Source organism: Amphiura filiformis, chromosome 18 (assembly GCF_039555335.1).
Source record: "Amphiura filiformis chromosome 18, Afil_fr2py, whole genome shotgun sequence".
NCBI classification, from domain to species: Eukaryota; Metazoa; Echinodermata; class Ophiuroidea; order Amphilepidida; family Amphiuridae; genus Amphiura; species Amphiura filiformis.
The window spans coordinates 10,622,913-10,644,920 of record NC_092645.1 but is presented as its reverse complement, the minus strand read 5'-3'; the positions used below and the strand labels follow the sequence as shown (position 1 = coordinate 10,644,920).

At 35.8% G+C, this 22,008-nt stretch overlaps 2 protein-coding genes across 2 annotated transcripts in view; both read left to right on the top strand.

The window, feature by feature from the left end:
- The window catches only part of LOC140139835 (uncharacterized), a 28,634-nt gene extending 24,759 nt beyond the window's left edge, over positions 1–3,875 (top strand). The window contains exons 10-11 of the mRNA XM_072161580.1: positions 277–464; positions 3,230–3,875. Coding sequence (XP_072017681.1) covers positions 277–464; positions 3,230–3,282 — 241 coding nt within the window. The 3' untranslated portion in view covers positions 3,283–3,875. The remainder of the gene's footprint in view (positions 1–276; positions 465–3,229) is intronic.
- Positions 3,876–20,315: 16,440 nt separating this feature from the next.
- On the top strand, positions 20,316–22,007 carry LOC140139364 (uncharacterized). The gene is made up of 3 exons (XM_072161137.1): positions 20,316–20,538; positions 21,182–21,426; positions 21,918–22,007. The coding sequence occupies exons 1-3, from the start codon at positions 20,439–20,441 to the stop codon at positions 21,936–21,938; spliced, it is 366 nt and encodes a 121-aa protein (XP_072017238.1). The 5' UTR covers positions 20,316–20,438; the 3' UTR covers positions 21,939–22,007.
- Position 22,008: the final 1 nt, after the last annotated feature.

The following is a 22,008-nucleotide window of genomic DNA, read 5'->3' as shown; positions in this document are numbered from 1 at the left end:
GGGAGGCCATCCAAATCAAGAAAAAAAATCAACGGAATTAAATCGGGTTTCATGGACTTGAGTTGACATCCTTATACAACGCCCTCATTCGACGAAACGTTATCAATGATCAACAAAAGGGCATGTCCAGCACAATATAATAATAAGACTTCTTCTGATGAAGATGTTTCTCAAAGATGTATGTCATATATAGTTTATTCAAGGTTAGTTGAGTTTGCTGTGCTGAAAAGCAGTCTAAACTTTTATTTTGCTTTTGTTGTTCTTGTTCCCTTGCAGAGAAAAGTTGCCTACTTATGAAAGACGGTGGTTTATAAATAGGAACTACGGTGGTTGCGATGTCGAAAATGGTTGGATGGTTGTAGCTTATGATTTTACACCAGGTTGTGATTGGGATAGGAAGAATCTGTTACCAGCTTTCCTCTACAGTTTGAAAACGACTTATATTAACTGGGATCATGATACCGGTATAAATATATAATGACCTTATTAGTAACAGAGACATAATATAGATTTATGGTGAACTCCACATACGTTTAAAAACAAACCAAATTAAAACACTTGAAACAGGTTCATCAGGTTTGGTAATAACGAAATAAACAGGTTTTTAATTTGTCAAAACCAGTGAAGAAACTTACTATTTTCTTGCTGATAATTTCGTCAGTGAACCACTGACTTTATCGAAGCTTGTTGATGTTGTGATTTAACAGCTAATAGTCAATAGTCCACATTTGGGATATCCACACTTTGCTAGAGCTTGTCTAATATGCTCTTCCTGTTTGATCTTATCCTGCTCTTCTGTAACTATTCTGTCTTTTCTGTCGAGTAAAGTCCTGACCACACCCATTTTCTGATGAAGTAGATGATGGGATGTAAAGGACATACTGATCTGTGTGGGTTTTCTTCCTATAAATCATGAGTTTGATGGAATTGTCAGGTTTGCGGACAATTAACGTGTCTCAGAAAATAATTTGGTGATCTTGTTCTTCCTCATAAGTAAATTTTATACTAGAGGTAGTATCCACTTGATTCAAGTGTTCTGTCAAGGTTTCGGCAGTGTCTTTATTTACAATTTCTAGAATATCGTCCACGTAGCGTTTCCAGAGGCGGGGTTTGCATTCAAGCGGGGCACTAAGTATGGGGTTTTGCTCCAACCATTCCATAAAGATGTTAGCAGTAAGTGGGCTGACCGGCGAACCCATGGCAGCGCCAAATTTTTGCTTGCAGATGGTACCGCCAAAGGTGAAATATGTGGTCGTCAGTACAAATTTCATTAACTGCATGATGTCTTCCACCTCCAAGTTGGATCACAACATCAACAAGCTTCGATAAAGTCAGTGGTTCACTGACGAAACTGTCAGGAAGAAAATAGTAAGTTTCTGCACTGGTTTTGACAAATTAAAAACCTGTTTATTTCAAATTAAAACACATTTCAAGATCTCAAATAAATATAAAAAAACGGTAAATTTCTAACATTTGGTATTAAATGATGTAACAGATTTGGTACAGTTTTAGATTCGGTACTTGTCCTGACTGTTAATGCTAGACGAGGGCACAAATGCAATTAAATACACTACTCAAATAAATTAAAGAATCAGACTTTGTTGATAGCATTTTGTCGCTTCATTCAGCAATGTTTAGGCAATAAAACACTTACACTATAACGAAAGACAGAGATAAAAAGAATTTATCGCGTCTGACGTCATCTGTCAATCAAACTCGAGCACGGTTTGTTTACAAGTGTCGTGATGATGACTTGCTGAACGCAGCGGTATAACCGGGCGTCTTTATTGTTAATTTTGCACCGTCAAACATACAAACCATTTCAAAAGTTAGGTCTTTATAGTAGGAAACTTTCTTTCGCGAAGGCACCATGTCAACAATGCCTAGAAAAGTTGCTTTTTGCCTTGTAAAAGTACGTAATTTTCCGCCATTTTCTGCTATTCATTTTCTCCGCTTTCTAGGGAAGCGTGGTGACCTTTTTTTAAATAGCCGAGTGAGAGGGTTTTCAATGAAATATTTTTTGTGTCAAAATTGAAGCATCCTATGTATAAAAGAATATATGAATATTTACTGCACATAATATATAACGATTCGTGATACCCAATTGTGGCACATTTGATGTCGTTTAAGAAGCAGAGATTTTATATACGCCAAAATATTTTTTTAATTGAGCAAGAATAAGGTTAGAAAAAACGTTGAAAATTCTATGTAAAAATTACATTAGACCCCGCCAAAGATTACTGTTTCGTTTTTATGGTAATCCAATCTTTTATTTCCTGAAAAAATTTGAGGTCTAATGTGGAATTTTTATATAAATGATAAAAACATCGAACGTGTATACAAGAAAAATGGTAGGTTCCACTATATTATTATACTGACACACATGTATACGATGTACGAGCGCACGTGTCCGGCGAGTCAAAATCAATATAATGTATTGTCCATGTAGAGGCCCATTTATTGTCGGATTTCTGTATGTAGAACACGCAGTTAACAACAATTGAGCGCTATTAATACACAGTAATGTTTTTAGGCAAATACAATTCCAAAATTTTGTACATTTTCTGCCTTTGCTTGTCACGTGGTAGGCCTATGTTGAAGTTGCGATTATATGTTCAAATAAGTTTCAAATGGATACCAACAAGACTCATAGAGTATCCAAAGCGGTGCGCCGTGAGTTCGAACCCCGCCTCTGCCAAACTTAATTGTACTTTTTTTAAATTTCATATTGGGGAAATGTGACTGGGAGAATTTATGTATGGCGTGGAGTGGTGTGGTCCTATGCCGGCTGACGTCTTAGAAAGTATCGAGTGGTCCCGGTTCATTACCTTATTAGAAATCCCTAGTACATGTAACAGCATCAAACATATATGGCTTCGAAGAGTACATTTTGCTGCTCAAGTTTGAATCTACAATTATAGCCGTTTTTTGTTTGTTTTTGTTTTTTGTTTGTTAGTTTGTTTGTTTTATATATATTGTTTTTGGTAAAATTTCAACTTTCCGGTTCAATTTTAGCCAATTGAACTTTCCGTCACATTTGATAACAGCCCGGGATAACAGTTACCCAATCAGTGATTGCTTACGAGAATATCGCCAGACGGTTTGTTTAGTAACGCAGGAGCACGATCCGACTGAGACCGAGACTAGCTCATTTGGGAGCTTTTCTTCACAGTAATTAAACGTAATGCCTGATGACCCTCATCTAATTCATTTATTGTTTATTCTATAGATGTGGGAGAAGCCAGCATCTTCGCTATTTTCGTCCACACGCCTGTCAACTAACTCCAAAGAAGACAATATGGTTGTGAAATTGAGAAGAAAAAAAACGAGAAGTGTAAAGTACTTGATTAAGTCTAAGGATTTTAGTTTATTCTCCTTTCCTCCAGTTAAAGGAGGATTTCGTGATCCTAGCATCCTCTTTTTATAACATTTTGCAGTAGATATTCACGAAAAAAGCTTATTCCCAAAATTCCAGTTGATTCCGATTTTGCGTTTGCGAGTTATGCATGATTATGTGTATTACACTGCCTCATAGGCCAATGTGTGCAATTTCGTCCTGGTATAGACGAATCCAATTTCACGCATTCTTACACCTCAATGGCAGCCATAGCCGCGACGGGGACCCAGCTATCTCACCTAAAATGTGTAATGATGCGGCCTTGCAGGGTATTTTAAACTGCATTCTATCACCCGTGTTACACGTAGACAAAAGAATCTGACATCGAAATTTAAGCGGGTTTAATCCTCCCAATTGGGCACTCACAACACATGTTTGGTGCATGCGGGGAACCAAATCCTGACCATGACTTGGCTCGTTGGATTCGTCTGTACCAGAACGAAATTCAAATTTGACGATATTTTGGCTAAACGAATTAATCTGCAAGAAAGTTTTGGTACATAAACATTCCCAGTGGTATAAAAATCTCATTTTTTTTTAATGGGGGGGGGGGGAAGAGGCTGTGGATTACGAAATGCCACTTTAATGACATCAACGTTTGCGCTGTTAGTGTGCGTGCGTGTATGTATTTTATCGAAGTGCAAATTCTTTCAATCGTACATGACTTGCTATAATAATACAGACTTGACATTAAATATGGAATATTTCTGCACAAAGTGCCAAGACTACTCGGAATGGGATTTGCATAAACCGCACGTACGTGATAGATTTTATTGGTGGTGTGTCGGCAGATTGTGTAAAATACATTTTGATAAAAATGTGCTTTCCATGGATTTACATTGCGGTGCTCATAATGTAGTGAATTGGCCTTAAATGGCGGATTTAAGGAGACTGAATTTGAGTTTGGTGTGGAGTAAATTTCTGAATTTACATTGTTCTGATATTATCAAATTTATCATTTATCTAAAATCTTGTTTGCATCTTTACAAAGGAAAGACACTTGTAAAATGGTATTACAATATAAAACATCTGCAAACAGACTGACAAGGGAATTTTCAAAATACTTTTTTATCATGAAATATAAGGTATAGCTTATACTATTGGCTAAATTAAATTTAAAATATATGTAAATAGCACCCTCAATTTGCACACAAATGTACAGTTTATAGAATTAAAATTACCACAAAAAAGCAGAAAAAGATGAATAATTTGATATAGAAACGAAAATCTATGTTAAAATTGCTACAAAATATATGTTTATAAACAGGTTATTACCCAGCAAACACAAAACGTTTTCGACATCATTCGCAAAAGGTTATAAAAGGTTGTCAGAAAATGTTTAAATGTCGGGTTATATAAAGGGTATATTAACGTTTTAATAACATTCCAAAAACATTCTTGAAAACTTGATACAAAACATTCTAAACAGAATGTTATTTTGGGGTTGAAAAATATTTTGCCAAAAAATGTTTGCCTAAAATATTTTCAATAACGTTTTAAAAACGTTTTCATGACCTTTATATAACCCGACATTTAAATGTTATAAAAAGGTTTTGAAAAAAAAAATTCAAGAACATTTATGTGTTTGCTGGGTTCAAATATTTTAACATGATGTTATTTAAGTATTGACACAATATTTGGCAAAAATGTTTGCAAAAATAGTTTACAATAACATTTTTGAAAACATTCAAAAATATTGTTGTAGTGTGTTTTCATACAAAACGTTTTTAAAACGTTATCATGACCTTTATATAACCCGACATTTTAATAGTTTTTTAGTTAAAACGTTTTTACCTAAACCAAAATCCAAAATATAACTTATTTAAAACGTTTTTAAAACGTTTTTGTGTTTGCTGGGTAGTGTGATAGCTGTTGGTATTATGCAGGTCAAGAATAGAATATTATAATAATGTTTTGTTAGAAAAATTAATAAATGATAACATCAAACAACAGTGTGAGGTTGTAAATCATCCAACATCTCGGGATTACTTCCCCTCAAAACATGTTGCATTTGTACAATATCTTCTACAGTGCTCCTCCACTTGCGTAGTAAATTTGACGCTGCTTTACAAGTTTGATGAGAGGCTGGGGATCAGTCACAGCATAGATCCCGGCGTTGCTCACACAGTCAAGGCGCTTGATGTTTAGCATAATTCTGTAGCATGAGGGGCAAATCCAATTATCTCATTTTCATGTCACAGCCATTACCAAGCTGGATTACACTAGTGGAAAATTCAAAATGAGAATTCTTTCAAAACGATGAGAATTGGACAAAAGTATGAGAATTTAAAATTTTCTCATTCATGTAAAAATTTCTCATTCAAATGAATGAGAAATACCAATTAACGTGTCAACCACCTGTTACATTGTTTTAAATGAGAAAATTAACCACTTGTGACAGGTTGTTGACACGGTAATTAATATTTCTCATTCATTTGGATGAGAAAATTTTATATGAATGAGAAAATTTTAAATTCTCATACTTTTGTCCAATTCTCATCGTTTTGAAAGAATTCTCATTTTGAGTTTTCCACTAGTGTTAACAGCCATTTAAACGCACTGTTACACAGGTGGCGTTGAAAAGACTGATTTTGGTTACGATGGAGATAGATTCTAACTTCCAAATAAAGAAGTTCAACCAAGTGTCCCGCCAAGTGTTTTCCATCTGGTTAGGTGGTACCAGAGGAATCAGTGAACCAGGATATCTCATGGACGTACTATACGATAACAAAGGAGATTGACTTGAGCTTAAAAAGTTAACTGTACAGAAAAAAAATAACGTTCAGTTAGACAAATACAGCCATAAACCTTTTTTTTTAGTAAGTTGGTATTTGCGTATCTAATGTCAAATCGGCGCGGAAAAGATTACCTTTATACAAGTAGAAATGTATCGCAAAAGGAAACTCTTAAGAGGGACCCCACCTATAACTATCATACATGGTTGGCAAAGGTCAGAAAAAATTTATGGTGTTGGTCGAAAGGGCTTTGGGTGTAGATTGTAAAATCCACTTTGCTCGCTCATATGTTACCTGTTACCATGGTTACGACCCGGAATGTATTTTAAGTGATTTTAGCTCATTTCAGGCTGAAAATGCTGAAATTTGCCTAATAAAGAACGGGCCATAACTCCATTATTTGAGAAGATAGAAGAAATTTGATTTGATCCTTACAATGGACCATCTTTCTACTTTCCAACAAAAAATAAAAATTATTCATGTGGTGTTCGTTTGTATCTTTTTTTGACCTGGCAACACTTAAAGTTTTGCCCTTTTGAAAAAGTGACAATTTTGACCTATTTTTGAGGTGCAAAAAAACTATTGGCCATGACTCCCAGAATATTGCAATTGTGGTTGTGAACAAAGCAGACCATGCCCCATTCAAAATTGATATAAATTGCTTGGGGGATTATATCAGTAAAGCGGAGTGTTGCCAGAAAATAACACATTTATTGAAAAAGGCTAAATTTGACATGGAGTGTTTTCCCCTGTATTTAAGTAATACTGAACATATTTTTGATTGATGATTAAGATATTAAATATTAAACAAATTCAATTTCTATTTTGATATTTAAAATGTTGCCAGTATTCAAAAACTGCGTTTTAAGGTATTTTAGTCAAATGACTATCAATTGGCACATATTTAAAAGTCTAAAACCAAATGATAAAGTATAATCACTTGGACTATACGTCTGAATATTGATGTAGCAGGCCTTACGTCATTCAACAATAAGCTATGGCAACTGCAGTGTTGCCATAAAATAAGCAAATTTAGTTCTTGATCACATTTTTAAATTGGTACCCCATTGAAAATTACCTCCTTTTGCACCTTTTTGGTTATATCTCAAATGTAGTTCAAGAAAAGTATGCAAACCCATACATTTCTGGAAATCTTATGCTTCAAAGATGGCCATTACATTAGTTAGCATTTGAATAATTATACAGGGTGATCGATAGGTAATATAGGTTGTAACAAAGTAATTTCACACAAAAAATTGAATAGTATTATGCCAATCTCATCATTTCCCAGCAACTGAAATTCGTTGGTTTTTTTTTAAAGAAAGTACACAGTTTGCCCTTTCTAAAACTACAACATTTATGTCAATTATTTACAATGTATCTGTACAATCACTATATTACAGGGTGTGCAAAAAAACGAACATAATTTATTCGGAAACTATATGATAATATATAATCCCATTGAAGTATCTCAATATCCTAAGATTACTGACTAAAATCTCAGTATTGATACTGCATATACTAGTCTGAAAACAGAATGATTTCATATGACATGAAACTACATAAATGATTGCTTATTTTACAGGGTGTGCCAAATTTTACCGTAGACTGAGTGAAATGCTATTCTTGAGTGGCCAAATTCCCAGCAGAAATGTTGACAGTTAAATCTACCACTTGAAATCTTGTTATTGCATTGTTTATTGTATTCAAGTCAATTCCATAGATTGCATGTGTATTACAAATGAATAGAACTAAATATAGCATGCATGTTAGGGCCGACATGTACAAAGCATGTCAAGTACACTTTTATATATTCTAGGATACACTGAAAGCCAAACTGGAGTCTAGGTGACTCTAAACGTCGACGGAGTCAAGAAATGTATGTCTCTTCAAGGGAGTCAGACTCTGTAATTGATTGGCTCTTGACACCATGGAATGTATATTCGGCCATTCCAAGGAAATGGTGGTCAAGCTGAATTTTCTCCATCGTGTCGTCTGACAATGGCCAATGGCGTGAAACTTTTGGCTAAGATCATGTGTAGGCCTGTCGGGCACGCACAGTCATTGCACTCTCGACTGTGTCCACGGCCTCCATCATGCTGAGGTGACTTGGGAGAGCTCTCGGTCCATGGGCGTAATGGCTCCGTGGGAAGTATTGCGACCCCTTGTCAGTGCTTGGCACCCCTACACTGACCATTATGGTCACATTTTTGCAGATCCTGTGCACGTAGCAGGTACGGACTCAGTCCAGTAATGTCCGCCTTGGTGAAACCTCAGCGTCATGGGGTTCTTTGCCCAGGGTTGGCCGGTGGTGTCAGTCCTTTACCATGGAGGTTTTTGCACTACTGCGCTTGCGTAGTGGATTTTTCCTACATGGTAAGAATAAAAAAAAAAAAAAAATAAATAAAAATAAAAATAAAAAATAAAATAAAAAAATGGCGTGAAACTCAGAGTAAAGTCTCCTATTCCGGTAGGTCTATACTTTGAATTTTTATCTTGATGTACATCTATGTGTATCATTATGTTGTCTTTTTTCGGACAGTTGGAGTGACCCTTTAATGGAGTCAGGGTGACTCTAGTAATGGAGTCTGGGTTACTCTAGGAGCAGAGTCCAGCCACTCTGCGACTCTATGTCTAAAATGACTCCATATTGGGAGTCATTTGACACCCTTGAAGAGTCGTAAGTTTATTGACTCCACTGAAGAGTCACTGTTGATGACTCTACAGAATATAGAGTCATTTTAGACATAGAGTTGCTTATTTTATGGCAACACTGCAGTTGCCATAGCTTATTGTTGAATGACGTAAGGCCTGCTACATCAATATTCAGAAGTATAATTCAAGTAATTATACATTTATCATTTGGTTTTAGACTTTTAAATATGTGCCAATTACTAGTCATTTGACTAAAATACCTTAAAATGCAGTTTTTGAATACTGGCAACACTTTAAATATCACAATAGAAATTGAATTTGTTTAATATTTAATATCTAGATCAAAAACATTCAATTGTGAGATAACATGATGCACAAACATAAAAATATGTTCAGTATTACTTAAATACAGGGGAAAAACACTCCAGTCAAATTTAGCCCTTTTCAACAAATGTGTTCTTTTCTGGCAACACTCCGCTTTACTGATATAATCCCCCAAGCAATTTATATCAATTTTGAATGGGGCATGGTCTGCTTTGTTCACAACCACAATTGCAATTTTTTGTATTTTTAAAAATAATTTTAAACTTGTCGTCTGCAGTCGACACCCGCGTGAAGAGAGTTAAGATAGCACCACACGTATCGGGTGCAACTTCTTTGGACGCGATGTAATGGTCGTTAGGCCAAAAAAAAAGGTTTGTCTCAAAGCTGACGAGTGATCTGAAAACAAATGCGAAATGCGATTTTTTTTTCCAACTTGATATTTTTATGGTGTGTCAAAATTGAAAATTAATATGATTTCTGTTTTACAATTAAAGGACTGTATGTATTTAAGGTTACAAATAAAATATGAAAGTGTTTTAATATCAATTCTGTGCAGTGGCAACTTGTTTTTATCCAGTCTTAATTTGTCTTGTACAGAAATTGTGAGGTTTAACCTGTACTTGGAATTTGTTTGCCACTGCACCACATTTTATATCTTTTAAAATTGTATGTTGGATGTCTGAATTGTATACGAATAAAACATTGAGAAAAACAAATTTATCATGTTCTTGTACCCAAGTTTATTTTGTCTGCTAGTGCATACAACAGTCTGTGACTTATGATCTGATGTTCTCATTTAGGTACTGACTTTAAAGTTTGTTTCAGCTAAATTAATCTTGGGAGCCCTTATTCATACCTGCCAACATCCAAAAGTCAGGGAAGGGAATGTTGATCTATATCTCTATTTAACTTTCACAGTGCAATCGTTCGCGTTCATGATACTGTGGCCATAGTCAGTGTGGTGGCTGCCCGGGGGTGGCTGTCGAATTCATTTCCAACACACAAGCTATCGGAGCACATGGATTCTCGCCGTTAAGTATTTCTAAAGCAACATCTTTTAGTGTGTTCGTAGTTTTGGTTTTGTGTAAAAACCATCCTTTCTCTTTATTTTTCCCGGATAATTTGATTTTCTAGATCACAAACTCGGATGATGCTGCCGCTGAATCCATGATGACTTCGGGAGTGGGAGGATTAATACTCGCCATGTGTATTTAATATTTAAATTAAACAAACGTCATCGTGCGTCATAGTCATTTATATTGCCACGCACGTAAAATGACAACATTAAAAATGTTGATGAATATTCAGCGAGTACTCGAGTACATGGTGTTAAGATTTTTTATTGTAGGATCGGTCTTAAAAAATAGTATGATTTAAATACGCATGCAGGTGTGTCGTTCAGACTACAACAGTGTCATCGTAGGTGACTTTTTAGTTAGGCTGTTTTAAATTCTTGATCTAGGAGACGCACTGTGCGATGTTCGATGTTTTTTGATATTTTTATTTTGAGAAAACAAATCTGATTTTCGCCGAATTTTTCGGGGAAAATTTCCGCATTTCTTTTTTTTCAAATCGCGCGATTTTACAAATGCGCGCGTCAGCTTTGAGACGAACCATTTTTTTTGGCCTTATCTCCCATGCACATGAAACAAGATGGTACCCAATGCCCACGTGTATATACTATACACTTCTACCCTCACACGCCCACACACCCAGCCCCTTAGCATCACTCATATTTCCGACGACCTAAAAAGAACAAAACAAACGTATACAGATTCCTTAATAGGGTTCCGGTTATTTGATTCACGATAATATCCTGAGCATTTTGACTTTGAAAAAAATTAAAATCGGCTAAAAATGAGTGAGTGCGGGCCAAAAAAAAAATTATTCCGACAGGGGGTCGGAGGTCTGAAAATTGTCATTTTGTGTCATAAATATTATTCTATGTCTTATAATGTTTTATATATTACTGGTGTATATGTTTTGTGGCCGGTACCTATTCCTACTATTTTGACCGATTTCAATCACAAAATTGTCAAAATGCTTAGGAGATCATCCTCAATAAGTTGCAGCCCTAAGGAATTTGAAACATTCCCCTTTTTTATTGGGCGGGTGCGGTAACCGACCCTAATGTTAAATTATTGTCAATACGATTATTAGTTCTGAAGCTATAGGCATATTTATAAGTTATAATATAACGGCTGCGTTACTTTTTGTGAAGGCTTATGTTACTCCATTTCTGCCTATGATATTAGCTCTATAGAATTATCAGTCGTGAGTTACGTGCCAACTGCGTAATAAATAGCACCGACATGGCTTACTAAGATGCGTACTCTTGGTACACATCACCTTTATTGGAACCGATGTTACTATACTTTCTGAGGGTTATAATACGCGTGCGTAAAGCATATAAAATTATATCCGTTGTTGCTACAAGATCATCCGCAAAAAATGGCATGTGACAATACGCCCAATTTATATACGACGATTATTGGTTTCTAAGGAATTTCAACCGTCCGCAACTTATGATAACATCAATCATTAGAAGTAGCCCAAATTTGTGGCGTCACAACGGTGGTTGCAATATCGATTGTCACTCCTGAAATTGGTAGCAAAACATTTCTTAATCATTATTGCCAAGTGAACCTTATGCATTACCTCACGGTGAAGATGTAGGCGTCAGTATATGACTCAACATAAGGTAAGTACTTAAGGTTATTAATTATTTTAAACTGTTGTGATTTGGTAGTTCACAGCATCTTACGAATGGTAGTGAGCTTTGGCAAAAACTGCATTGCTCAATTCATAGCGAGTGTGTAAAAGAATTAAAATATCACAGATATACTTTTATAGGTGCTGCGGTTCTTGAGTTACGTTGTAAAGAGGGCTGAAACAACAACACTTTTGTAAAACGTACATAACTCATTAACAACAATAAATTAAGCGAGTTTGCAAAGTATACGATTTGTAGAATGAACTTTTGCAAAACATCAAGGTGTTATTTTTCAATAATATATTGATCTAGATAATGAAAATCGATTTTTAGGTTGCTTCGACCAAAAATACCTCGTCTACCCTTAAGGGGGTACTACACCCTGGTCAATTTTGTGCCTATTTTTGCATTTTTCTCAAAAATTATAGCGCATTGGTGACAAATAAGATATGTATATTATAGTGGCAAGGACTACAACAACTGCACTGGAAATGTTATTTCAGCACAGATAGCAGTTGTGGAGTTACAGTCAAAAATGAGGGAAAACCAGTATTTGATCAATAAATCAATAACTACTTGCCTTGAGTTGCTGAATTTTCAGTGCATTAGTTGTGGGATATTTTTTGGAAAATTTAGGCCCAATTGAAGGCATTTGGTGGACCATTTTGACACTATTATTGGGTACATTTTTACTTTGCAAAAGCTGAAAATTGGTGAAATGAAAGCCTAATGGAAGCCATTCGTGGGCAAGTTTTCACTATAGATATTCTATACATGATTGTCTTATACAACTGACGGCACAGTTATTGCAATTAAAAGTCATTCGTGGACCATTTTCGTTATTACCATAATCATTGCTTTGTAAAGTGTACGGGTGTCCAAAAACAGTAGCAAAACGGCCACTTGTTTATTTAAACGTAAGGGTGTGTCTCAGGTGGATGTTCTTCGTTCCTTGTTTTTCAATATTATTGTAATAAAACAAAAGATTTTCTTTATAAAAAAAATAGTACTTTTTAAAATACTGTTGATTGGGTTGCTATCACCCTACCCGACTTGGGAAGCGAGCGTACCTTATCTCCAAGGAAGAGTGGTATCGTCCATTTGCTGGTGGTATATCATTCTGCCCTCTAAAATGACCACAATGATGGACTTTCAGTTAGCCCCAGTCATTTTGAAGTTGGTATTGGGAAAGTAAGAGGTTTATTCAAAAATTATATCTTAAGGATTTTAACTAAAATAGACTAACCTACTTTGACCTGGTGGGTAACATATTCATATACCTTAATATTGTCTAGTTTTACAATGCTAGTGGTTGCATTATCTATACACGTATTTTTGCTGTTACATTTGCTGCTTTAACAATGCTGATAACTGTCGTTGTTCATTTGGTCTTTTCAATTTGTATGCTAAACAGTATCTCCAGATGGATTAGGTTTTGTGAAAAATCAGTCATTTGTGTCGAATGTTAATCATAAAACGACATACGACAGCCAGAGTAATTAAATTTATGGAAAAGACGAACCGAAAGTGAAGTTAATTACCATGATTTATGATCATTTGTTTAAGTCTAAGTAAAACATAATTAGCTGATTGTTTTCCACAATACCGTTGTTGCCAATAGCTTCGAATGTAAATGAGCGCTATATTAACTCGCTAATTAAGTAGTTTTACAGCACGGATGTTCATGGTTGATTTTTAAAATCCGCACTATAATAGTAACAATACTGCATGTACAAGTTTTCCATACATTTCCGTACATAATAATAATAATGATAACTAGAGGGCTTTATATTTGTACACAAATACGCCTATACCTGCATGTTATCGGTTTACACAAACTTACAGTCCTTATTTGCTGAGGACTTAGGTTGCTGTTGTCAGTCTCTCTATCTAATTCACAGTGAAGCTATGCAATTTGATAGATTGAAATTCAGAATATGCAATTTGATTAGGGGAAAGCTATTCCAGAGGGAGTATGTAAATAAAATGGAACAGACATTTCAGAGGGATTATGTAAATTAAATGGAACAGCTATTTTGGGATCATTTCAGAGGGAGTATGTAAATTAAATGAAACAACCAAAGGTATGTAATTTAAATGGAATAGCCTTAACGCTTCACAAATAATATTTCCAATTATCATCATCTATAATTATGATAGGCCTAATGGGCTATTCCAGAAAGTAGATGCACACCCCCTATAGAGGAGTTCGGATATCCGTACTTTTTGTCCATTCGTGACTGTTGGAAATCCAGACTTTTAAAGTGCCCAAAGGCAAACAAATCCGGCAGAAAAAAAGTTTAAAATCAGAAATCCTCAATATTTCAACATTTCCGTGATTTTTCCTTCATTTGATTGGATTTCCAAGCTTTTTCCAGTAACATTGGCAACTGGAAATCCAGTCGTTTTCAGAAAGCAAACTTGGAAATCCGGACATTTCTTTGATTGAAAATTTACTCCTCTATAGGAGGTGTGCACCTATTTTCTGGAATAGCCCAATACGCTATTGAAATTCACAATATGCAATTTGATTCGGGAAAGCTATTCCAGAGGGAGTATGTAAATTAAATGGAACAGCCATTTCAGAGGGTGTATGTAAATTAAATGGAACAGCCTATTTTATGGCCATTTCAGAGGGTATATGTAAATTAAATAGAACAGCCAATGGGTATGTAATTTAACTGAAACGGCCTTAACGTTGATGTCATCTATAATTATGCTATTGTCTCTGAATCTATCTGCTTAGTCAGATGGGGTGGAGTGGGATGGGTGTTATTAACAATATAATTCTCAGGTGCAATCTGTATACAAACTCCGAGCCCTGAAGCCGCTTTATTTGATGATAAACGGACGGCCCTTTTTTAACATTTGGGGCCCTGGGGCCCATAATATTTGACTTATGCGGCTCATGAATATGTTGAAGTATAATTCTCAAGTGCTATCAGTAGACTCAAGCTGGGCACTGTAGCTGCTTTATTTACTGAGTAACGGCCGGCCCTATGTTTTAGCGTTTGGGGCCCTGGGGCCCATATTTTGTGACATGTGGGGCTCATATTTCCATATAACAATATAATTCTCAGGTGCAATCTGTGTATAAACTCTGAGCTCTGAAGCAGCTTTATTTGATGAAAAACGACCGGCCCTTTGTTTTAACATTTGGGGCCTGGGGCCCATAATATTTGACTGATGGAGCTCATGTGCATATGTTGAAATATAATTCTCAAGTGTTATCAGTAGACTCAAGCTGGACATTGTAGCTGCTTTTTTTACTGAGTAACGACCGGCCCTATGTTTTAGCTTTGGAGCCCTGGGGCCCATATTATGTGACACATGGGGTTCATATACAGGGTGTTCCCCCCCCCAAAAAAAAGGCCCCTCATTGCGCCCTCTTTTTCTCCTATTTCTGAAAAGTTGATTAAATATATTTATGTAAAGAAATCTTTAATCATTAGCTTTAATAAACCAAAACAATTATTTCAATCGGCTCACAACTTTTGAAGATATGCCCTTTTGAATAAAACTACCGTCTTTCACTCTGTCCACGGATAGCAAACAGAGTGGTTGGGATGGCTCATGATGTGGAGTGGCCTGCACGATCACCAAACCTCACACCACTTCGAGGGTTGACAAACAGAAGGCCTTTTTGGGAAAAAGGAGTAAAATAATATTTTTGCATTGAGATGTGACCAAGAATTATTGTGCTATAGATGCGATATGAAGTTGAATTGAGTTAAGCCTTATGATTTTTAGAATCTGTGGGTATTACAGATTATGTTGGTACCCAAATCCCAACATGGGCAAAAGTGAATTAAGGCCTTCTGTTTGTCAACCCTCGACTTGATTTTTTTCCTTTGTGGCAAAATCCAAAATCTTCGCAAACGTATTACTGAATGCATTCGCAAGTATCCGGCGCACAGGGATGGTACGCAACGCAATTGATGCAATGAGAAGCAGGGCTGAAACCTGTATTTGCCAAGGAGGCAACCAGGTAGAGGACAGAGCAGAAACTCACTTCAGAAGAACCAAAGACAAACCAAACAGCCTTTTAGGGCTACTTTTTATCCTAAAAAGAGAAATGACTTATGTTGTAAAGAAAAAAAAAAGAAGAAAAAAAGCAAGAAACAACAAAGTAAGAAAGTAAGAAACATAATAAAACAAAAAGGAATAAATAACCAAGAAAAAATAAGTAATTGCAAGTAAAGCAAAAGAAGTCCCATGCGGCAATGTTCGGCATCTATTTTACCCACAAATTAATGACACTATTAACAAAATCCATTGCCGTGTGGCCGAGTGGATAAGGCGCCCGACTCATAATACATAGGTTGTGAGTTCGAGCCCCGCTCGTGCCAACGTGTTGTGTCCTTGGGCAAGGCACTTTATCCTCATCGCCTACTTGGGGATGGGGTTGGGTTGGATTGGATGTTTGTATAGTTGTTTGTTTCAATGTTGCAATATTAGCGCTGATTAAGCTGCTGCCTGCAAATTTCATTGTGTCTGTTTAGGTGTGTTTAATGTACAATTCTAGCAATTTGACCTGCGGGTCACGATTAGAGTTTGAAATAAAAACCTTCCTTAAAACCTTCCTTTGCCATAACCCACCGGTAAAGCCCATTCCATAAATAGTTACTTTGAGGAATGTTTGATATTCATGCATGGTATGTGTACTCCTCGCTTTTCAATCTTTGAAGTAGCCAAACCTTCTCCGTGGACAGAGTGAAAAACGGGTACATTTCTTTAAGGGATCTAGAATGAGCGTTTATGGCGTTTCGACAGTATTTTTTGTGGGTCATGAGAGCACCTCAGGCGTATCGAATTGCATTCTGAATACGAAGCATGTCTTTCTGATATCAAATAATTATCATTTTTTGAAATTCACGATATAGTACAAACTTTATGACAAATTATTAAAATTTGATATTTTTCAAATTTTTGATATAAAAGTGTTAATAACAGTCCTCGAAGTAAATTTTATAAATCTAATGATATATTCTTAAAGTGTATGTAGCTGGGAGGAAAAGCCGACGATCAATTGAAAATGTTGACCTTTTATATTGAAGATATTGATTTCTTTCCCAAAAAGAATTTGTTTTGGTGTTTTGGGGAAAAATTCATATCTTCAATACGAAAGGCTTTTCATCCCACCTACATACACTTTAAGTATAAATCATCAGATTTATAAAGTTTACTTCGAGTACTGTTAAATATCAAAATTTTTTAATGATTTGCCATAAAATGTGTATTACATTGCGAATTTCAAAATTATTTGATATCAGAAGGACATTCTTTGTATTCAGAATGCAATTCGATATGTCTGATGTGCTCTAATGTCCCACAATAAATACTGTCCAAACGTTCATACCTTCCTTAAAAGAGCATATCTTCAAAAGTTGTAAGCCGATTGATATAATTGTTTTAGTTTATTAAAGCTAACGACTCAAGGTTTCCTTACATACCAAAATATATTTGATCAACTGTTCAGAAATAGGAGAAAAAGAGGGCGCAATGAGGGGCCTCTTTTTTTTGGGACACCCTGTATATATAACAATATAATGCTGAAGACCTATTCGTGTACCAAATCTAAACCCTGTAGCTACTTTATTTGCTGAGAAACCGGCCCTTTGTTTTAACATTTGGGCCTCTGGGGCCCCTAGCCTTAAACATCTGGGCCAAAATGGGCAAAAGGCACATTTGCAGCTTAGGGCCCATACATGTGCCACATATGAGCCCTAGTGCCCTTGTAGTTTTATAGCTAGCCTTGTTAATCTGTTGCTCCTTATTTTAACATTTGGGGCCCTGTGACATATGGGACTCATGTATACTTGTATATATAGAGTACCCTGGAGCTATCAGTGTACCAACTCAGGGCCCTGAGGCTGTTTTATTTGATGAGAAACAGCATGCTTTGTATTTTGTACATTTGGGCCCCTGGGGCCCGTGACCTTTGACCTCTGGGGCCAAGATGTGCAAAGGATAAATCTGTTTTTTGGCATCCTTACACCTCAAAGGATAAAACTAGAAATGATTCCATTTATTTTTCTATGCCCCTGTATTTCCACTGATGTCTATAGAGATCAGTGTGTACTTCCCACGAGGGGTCGAAGGTCATAATGGGGTCAAAAGTTAATATCTGTTATATCATGCTGTAATATACCTCAAATTGTTCCTCTCATTGTCATTTTGCACTAGAGTGCTTAGTTCAGGAGTTATAGAGTAAATAAGGTCAAATGTCAAATTTTCAAAAAATACTTCGATTATATCGAAATTTGTCTTAAGTTATTCCTCTTAGCAAACCAAATAGGAAAATAATTTATTTAAGAGCGAAGAAAAATGGCATTTTACGTGTATTTTTAAATACACGTAATACTAAATTAAATTTAGTGGCGCGCTCCCGTACAGCTTTGGGTGTCCTACATTCGGAGATACCATGGTAAACACAAATATCTCTCTAGACCAACATCTATCTGGGGAAGTTATGGTTGATTCTCTTGTTAAGAAAGCTATTGGCAGGCTCAAATTTTATATAGACACACACAATATTTCAACCAAAAGCTTCGAAAAATATCTGCTCTGCATTACTGCAGTGTCATTTAGATTATTGTAGCACCTCATGGTTTACTGGTTTATCAAAAGAAAGTCAACGTAAGCTTCAAATCACTCAAAACAAAATGGTTCGTTTTATTTTGAACTTATCCTCGAGAGATCATGTTGGTCAAATCAATTTGGACACTGTCAAACTGCTTGATACCCAAAACAGGGCTAGACAATTAAGGCTAAATCACATGTTTAATATTTTTCACTCACTGGCCCCAACTTATCTTGATCAATTCTTTACAAAAATATCTCATGTTCATAACTATACCACTAGGTCTAGTGCTTCAAATTTCCATGTCCCGAGAGTAGGATCTTACACCAAAAAGTCTTTTTTCTATCAATCCACACTTAATTGGAATAATTTACCATCCCAAATCAAAGCTATTATTGACAAAAATACTTTTAAATATGCCATAAAAAACACCTTGCCAGAAGTGCATTAACCCAAGAGTCAGCTGCATTTGTGTAACCTGTTCCTTTCTGTCATTTTGCTTGCTTTGTCCTCCGTACATCCCAGGCACCGTCTTGTCTTTATGTTGGACCCCATTGGAAATAAGTTTACACATTTGCAGCTAGACTTTATGGGTTATCCTGGCATTTCGGCTTTTTGGTGTCTTTGCTTGTATCCTTGTTTTTCATATATGCTAAATTTGTCATAATTTGTGATTGATTATATTTATTGTTCTTGTCGATTTTGCCGAATAAATATGAATGAATGAATGTATCTCTAATGACGTCATAATGTGAGTACGGCAAATAAGTCTTTTTTGGCAAATAAGTCGGATTTTACTGTTGGAACTTGGAGCCGATTGACTTTGATGGATCTACTTACGGTATGCAACGTTTGCACAGTGTTTTTTGCGGGACCTGAGGGCATACCACGCATATCGCATTGCTTTCTGAATACGAGGAATGTTCTTCTAATATCAAATAATTTTTTTTTTTTTTTAAATTCGTGATATAATAAAATATTTCTCGACAAATTATTAAATTTTAATTTTTGAATTTAACATTCTCTAAGTAAATTGTATAAATCTAATGATTAAAGTATTATGTAACTGGGATGAAAAGCCGCCGATCAATTGAAAATTGTGACCTTTCATATTGAAGATATACATTTTTTCCAAAAAAGACCTATATTTTTTTACTTTTGAGGGAAAATAAATATATATCTTCAATACAAAATGTCAAACTTTTCATATGATGGACGGCTTTTCATCCTATAGCTACATACACTTTAAGTGCATATCATTAGATTTATACAACTTACTTCGAGGACTGTTAAATTTCAAAAGTATCAAGTTTTACAACGTGTTTTTGTTTTGTTTCCGTTTTGTAAATTTTCTAGGGAAATCTGGCCTTTATGTTGTTGTAAATATCGCATGCGAAGATTTTTTTAATTGCATTACTTAAAAACAAAACCGCTATATAAAGACCATGATGACATATTATATCATTTCAGTTTACCATGTGGTCGTGTTGGGAGTGCATAAATCGCTTACAAGTGGTATCATTGCTTCTTTTTAGCATACAAGGTATTATTATACGCTCGTAATTACTGTAGTTAAAGTAAGATTTAAGAAAATGTTTTTGTAAAATAAAACACTTAAAAAATATTATATTCAATATAATGTCATGACGGCCTCACTTCAATTATACCATATATTTAGGAGATGTAAGCGCCCTTTTATATAGTCCAGGCAAAGCAAGATTCAATTGATTCAATTCAAAGGACCACGCCGTAGCACGACGCGTCGTGATGGTAGTAAATTCAAACTTTATTTTATGGAAAAGAATCATTTTTATAGAAATGTAACAATATGGTTTTAATGGTATTTATTCATCAGTGTTGTCACCAATAGTCTCTTGTCATGTGTGCGTGCTAAAGAAACGACCTGATCCATCTCGTGGTGGTGCCCTGCGATGGTCCCTACCTTATAAAGAGAGATGTTATTGCCAACGAGTGGTAGCCCCTCGGAAGTTTATCCAAGCGTGTTCCCCCTATGTAGACAGTAGCGGCAATATGAAACTATGGTTTGTGGATGATATTATACCACTAACCAACCGTACGAATTGGAACCAAGAGGCACTTGATATCTTACTGGATCGACAGGAATACTGCGGTAAGTACATTTAGATTATTTCGCTGCATGAACAAGTTAGCCCGGGCAAGTTAGTCAGGGTTCCTCAACATGATTAAGGTGTTTGACTTGCCGCACTATTCTTACATGGTTTAAGTGGAACAATAAACCTGATTCATTTTCATATCAAAGGACACAAAAAATCCATGTCAACTTTATTGTGTGATCCTTTAATACTCAATGAAAATACCGAGTTGAAAACCTGCCTTACAGATCAAACAACTAACCGACCGCGTTGTTGTGTGGCAAGATCCACTGGCTCTATCTTGCTAAAGCCCTACATTTTTTTTGTGAACCACAATCGAGAATGAAATTCACGTTTGGGCAAGTATAAGTTGGCCCCGTTCTTTGCTATTCGATTTAAAATTTGGATATTTATCATTGCATCAAAAGAACCAAACTAGCTCAAGTCTTTCAGAAACACTTTGTTAATGACACACTGAAGATCTTGGTATGTTCGACGCACCAACTTGAGAATTAGAAAACAAATTCCCGTAGACAGATTTATCAATGTAACCATGATATGTTTTATTTGTCTGAATATTGTAGGAATTTAAATAATTATATTATTATATATATTAAGTCAATTTCTTTGTGATTTATTTGTTATAATTGCTATAATCAGACAATGAAGATCCTGTCTTTGTGTCATGCCCGGTTAACCAAACAACTGACTCAGACCCTGGACAATCGACCGCTCTAGTGGTATGGGAAGACCCTGTGGCTACCGATAACTATGTTGACAATCCCACGGTAATCTGCGATCCGTCCTCGGGAACGAAATTCGCTATTGGACAGACGCTTGTTACGTGCATGGCTTCAGACGGACATGGAATAACAACAGCTGCTCATTTAATGTTGTTATACATGGTAGGATTTCAGTTTTGTATTTTAACAAACAAATTATGAGTGAATGAAATTATATACTGAATCATTAAGTGATTAGAAAATGGAACCCGATAAAAACACTATGAAGTGGTTTGGTATTCAAGACTGAGCCACAAGTGGAGTTGCCATAGCACGTAATTGTTCAGTGCCTGTATGGGACCATGACGACAACCCTAAGCGCCTCATTGACTGCTTCGCGGTTATATCATGCGCGCTTCGCTCGCATCTCCCTCGAGGAACTAGAACTAGTTCTAAGTTGTCACTGTTTTCGACTAGTGTTCAATATTACAAAATGCGAAACGTATTACCGTAGCAATCAAAAGAAACAGATATATGCTGATCAACTCAAATAACGACCCACCAGTACAGATCCAAGATTTGTTTTGTTATCATCATTGCAACTTTCCAGATCATGTACTGGTTATACCTATATTTGGTGATTCATTAAAAGTTACTTGTTTTCTTATTATCAGACAATGAATATCCTGAATTGACACCCTGCCCTGAGAACCAAACAATCAACACAGATCCGGGACATCAAACCGTTCTGGTCGTATGGAAAGA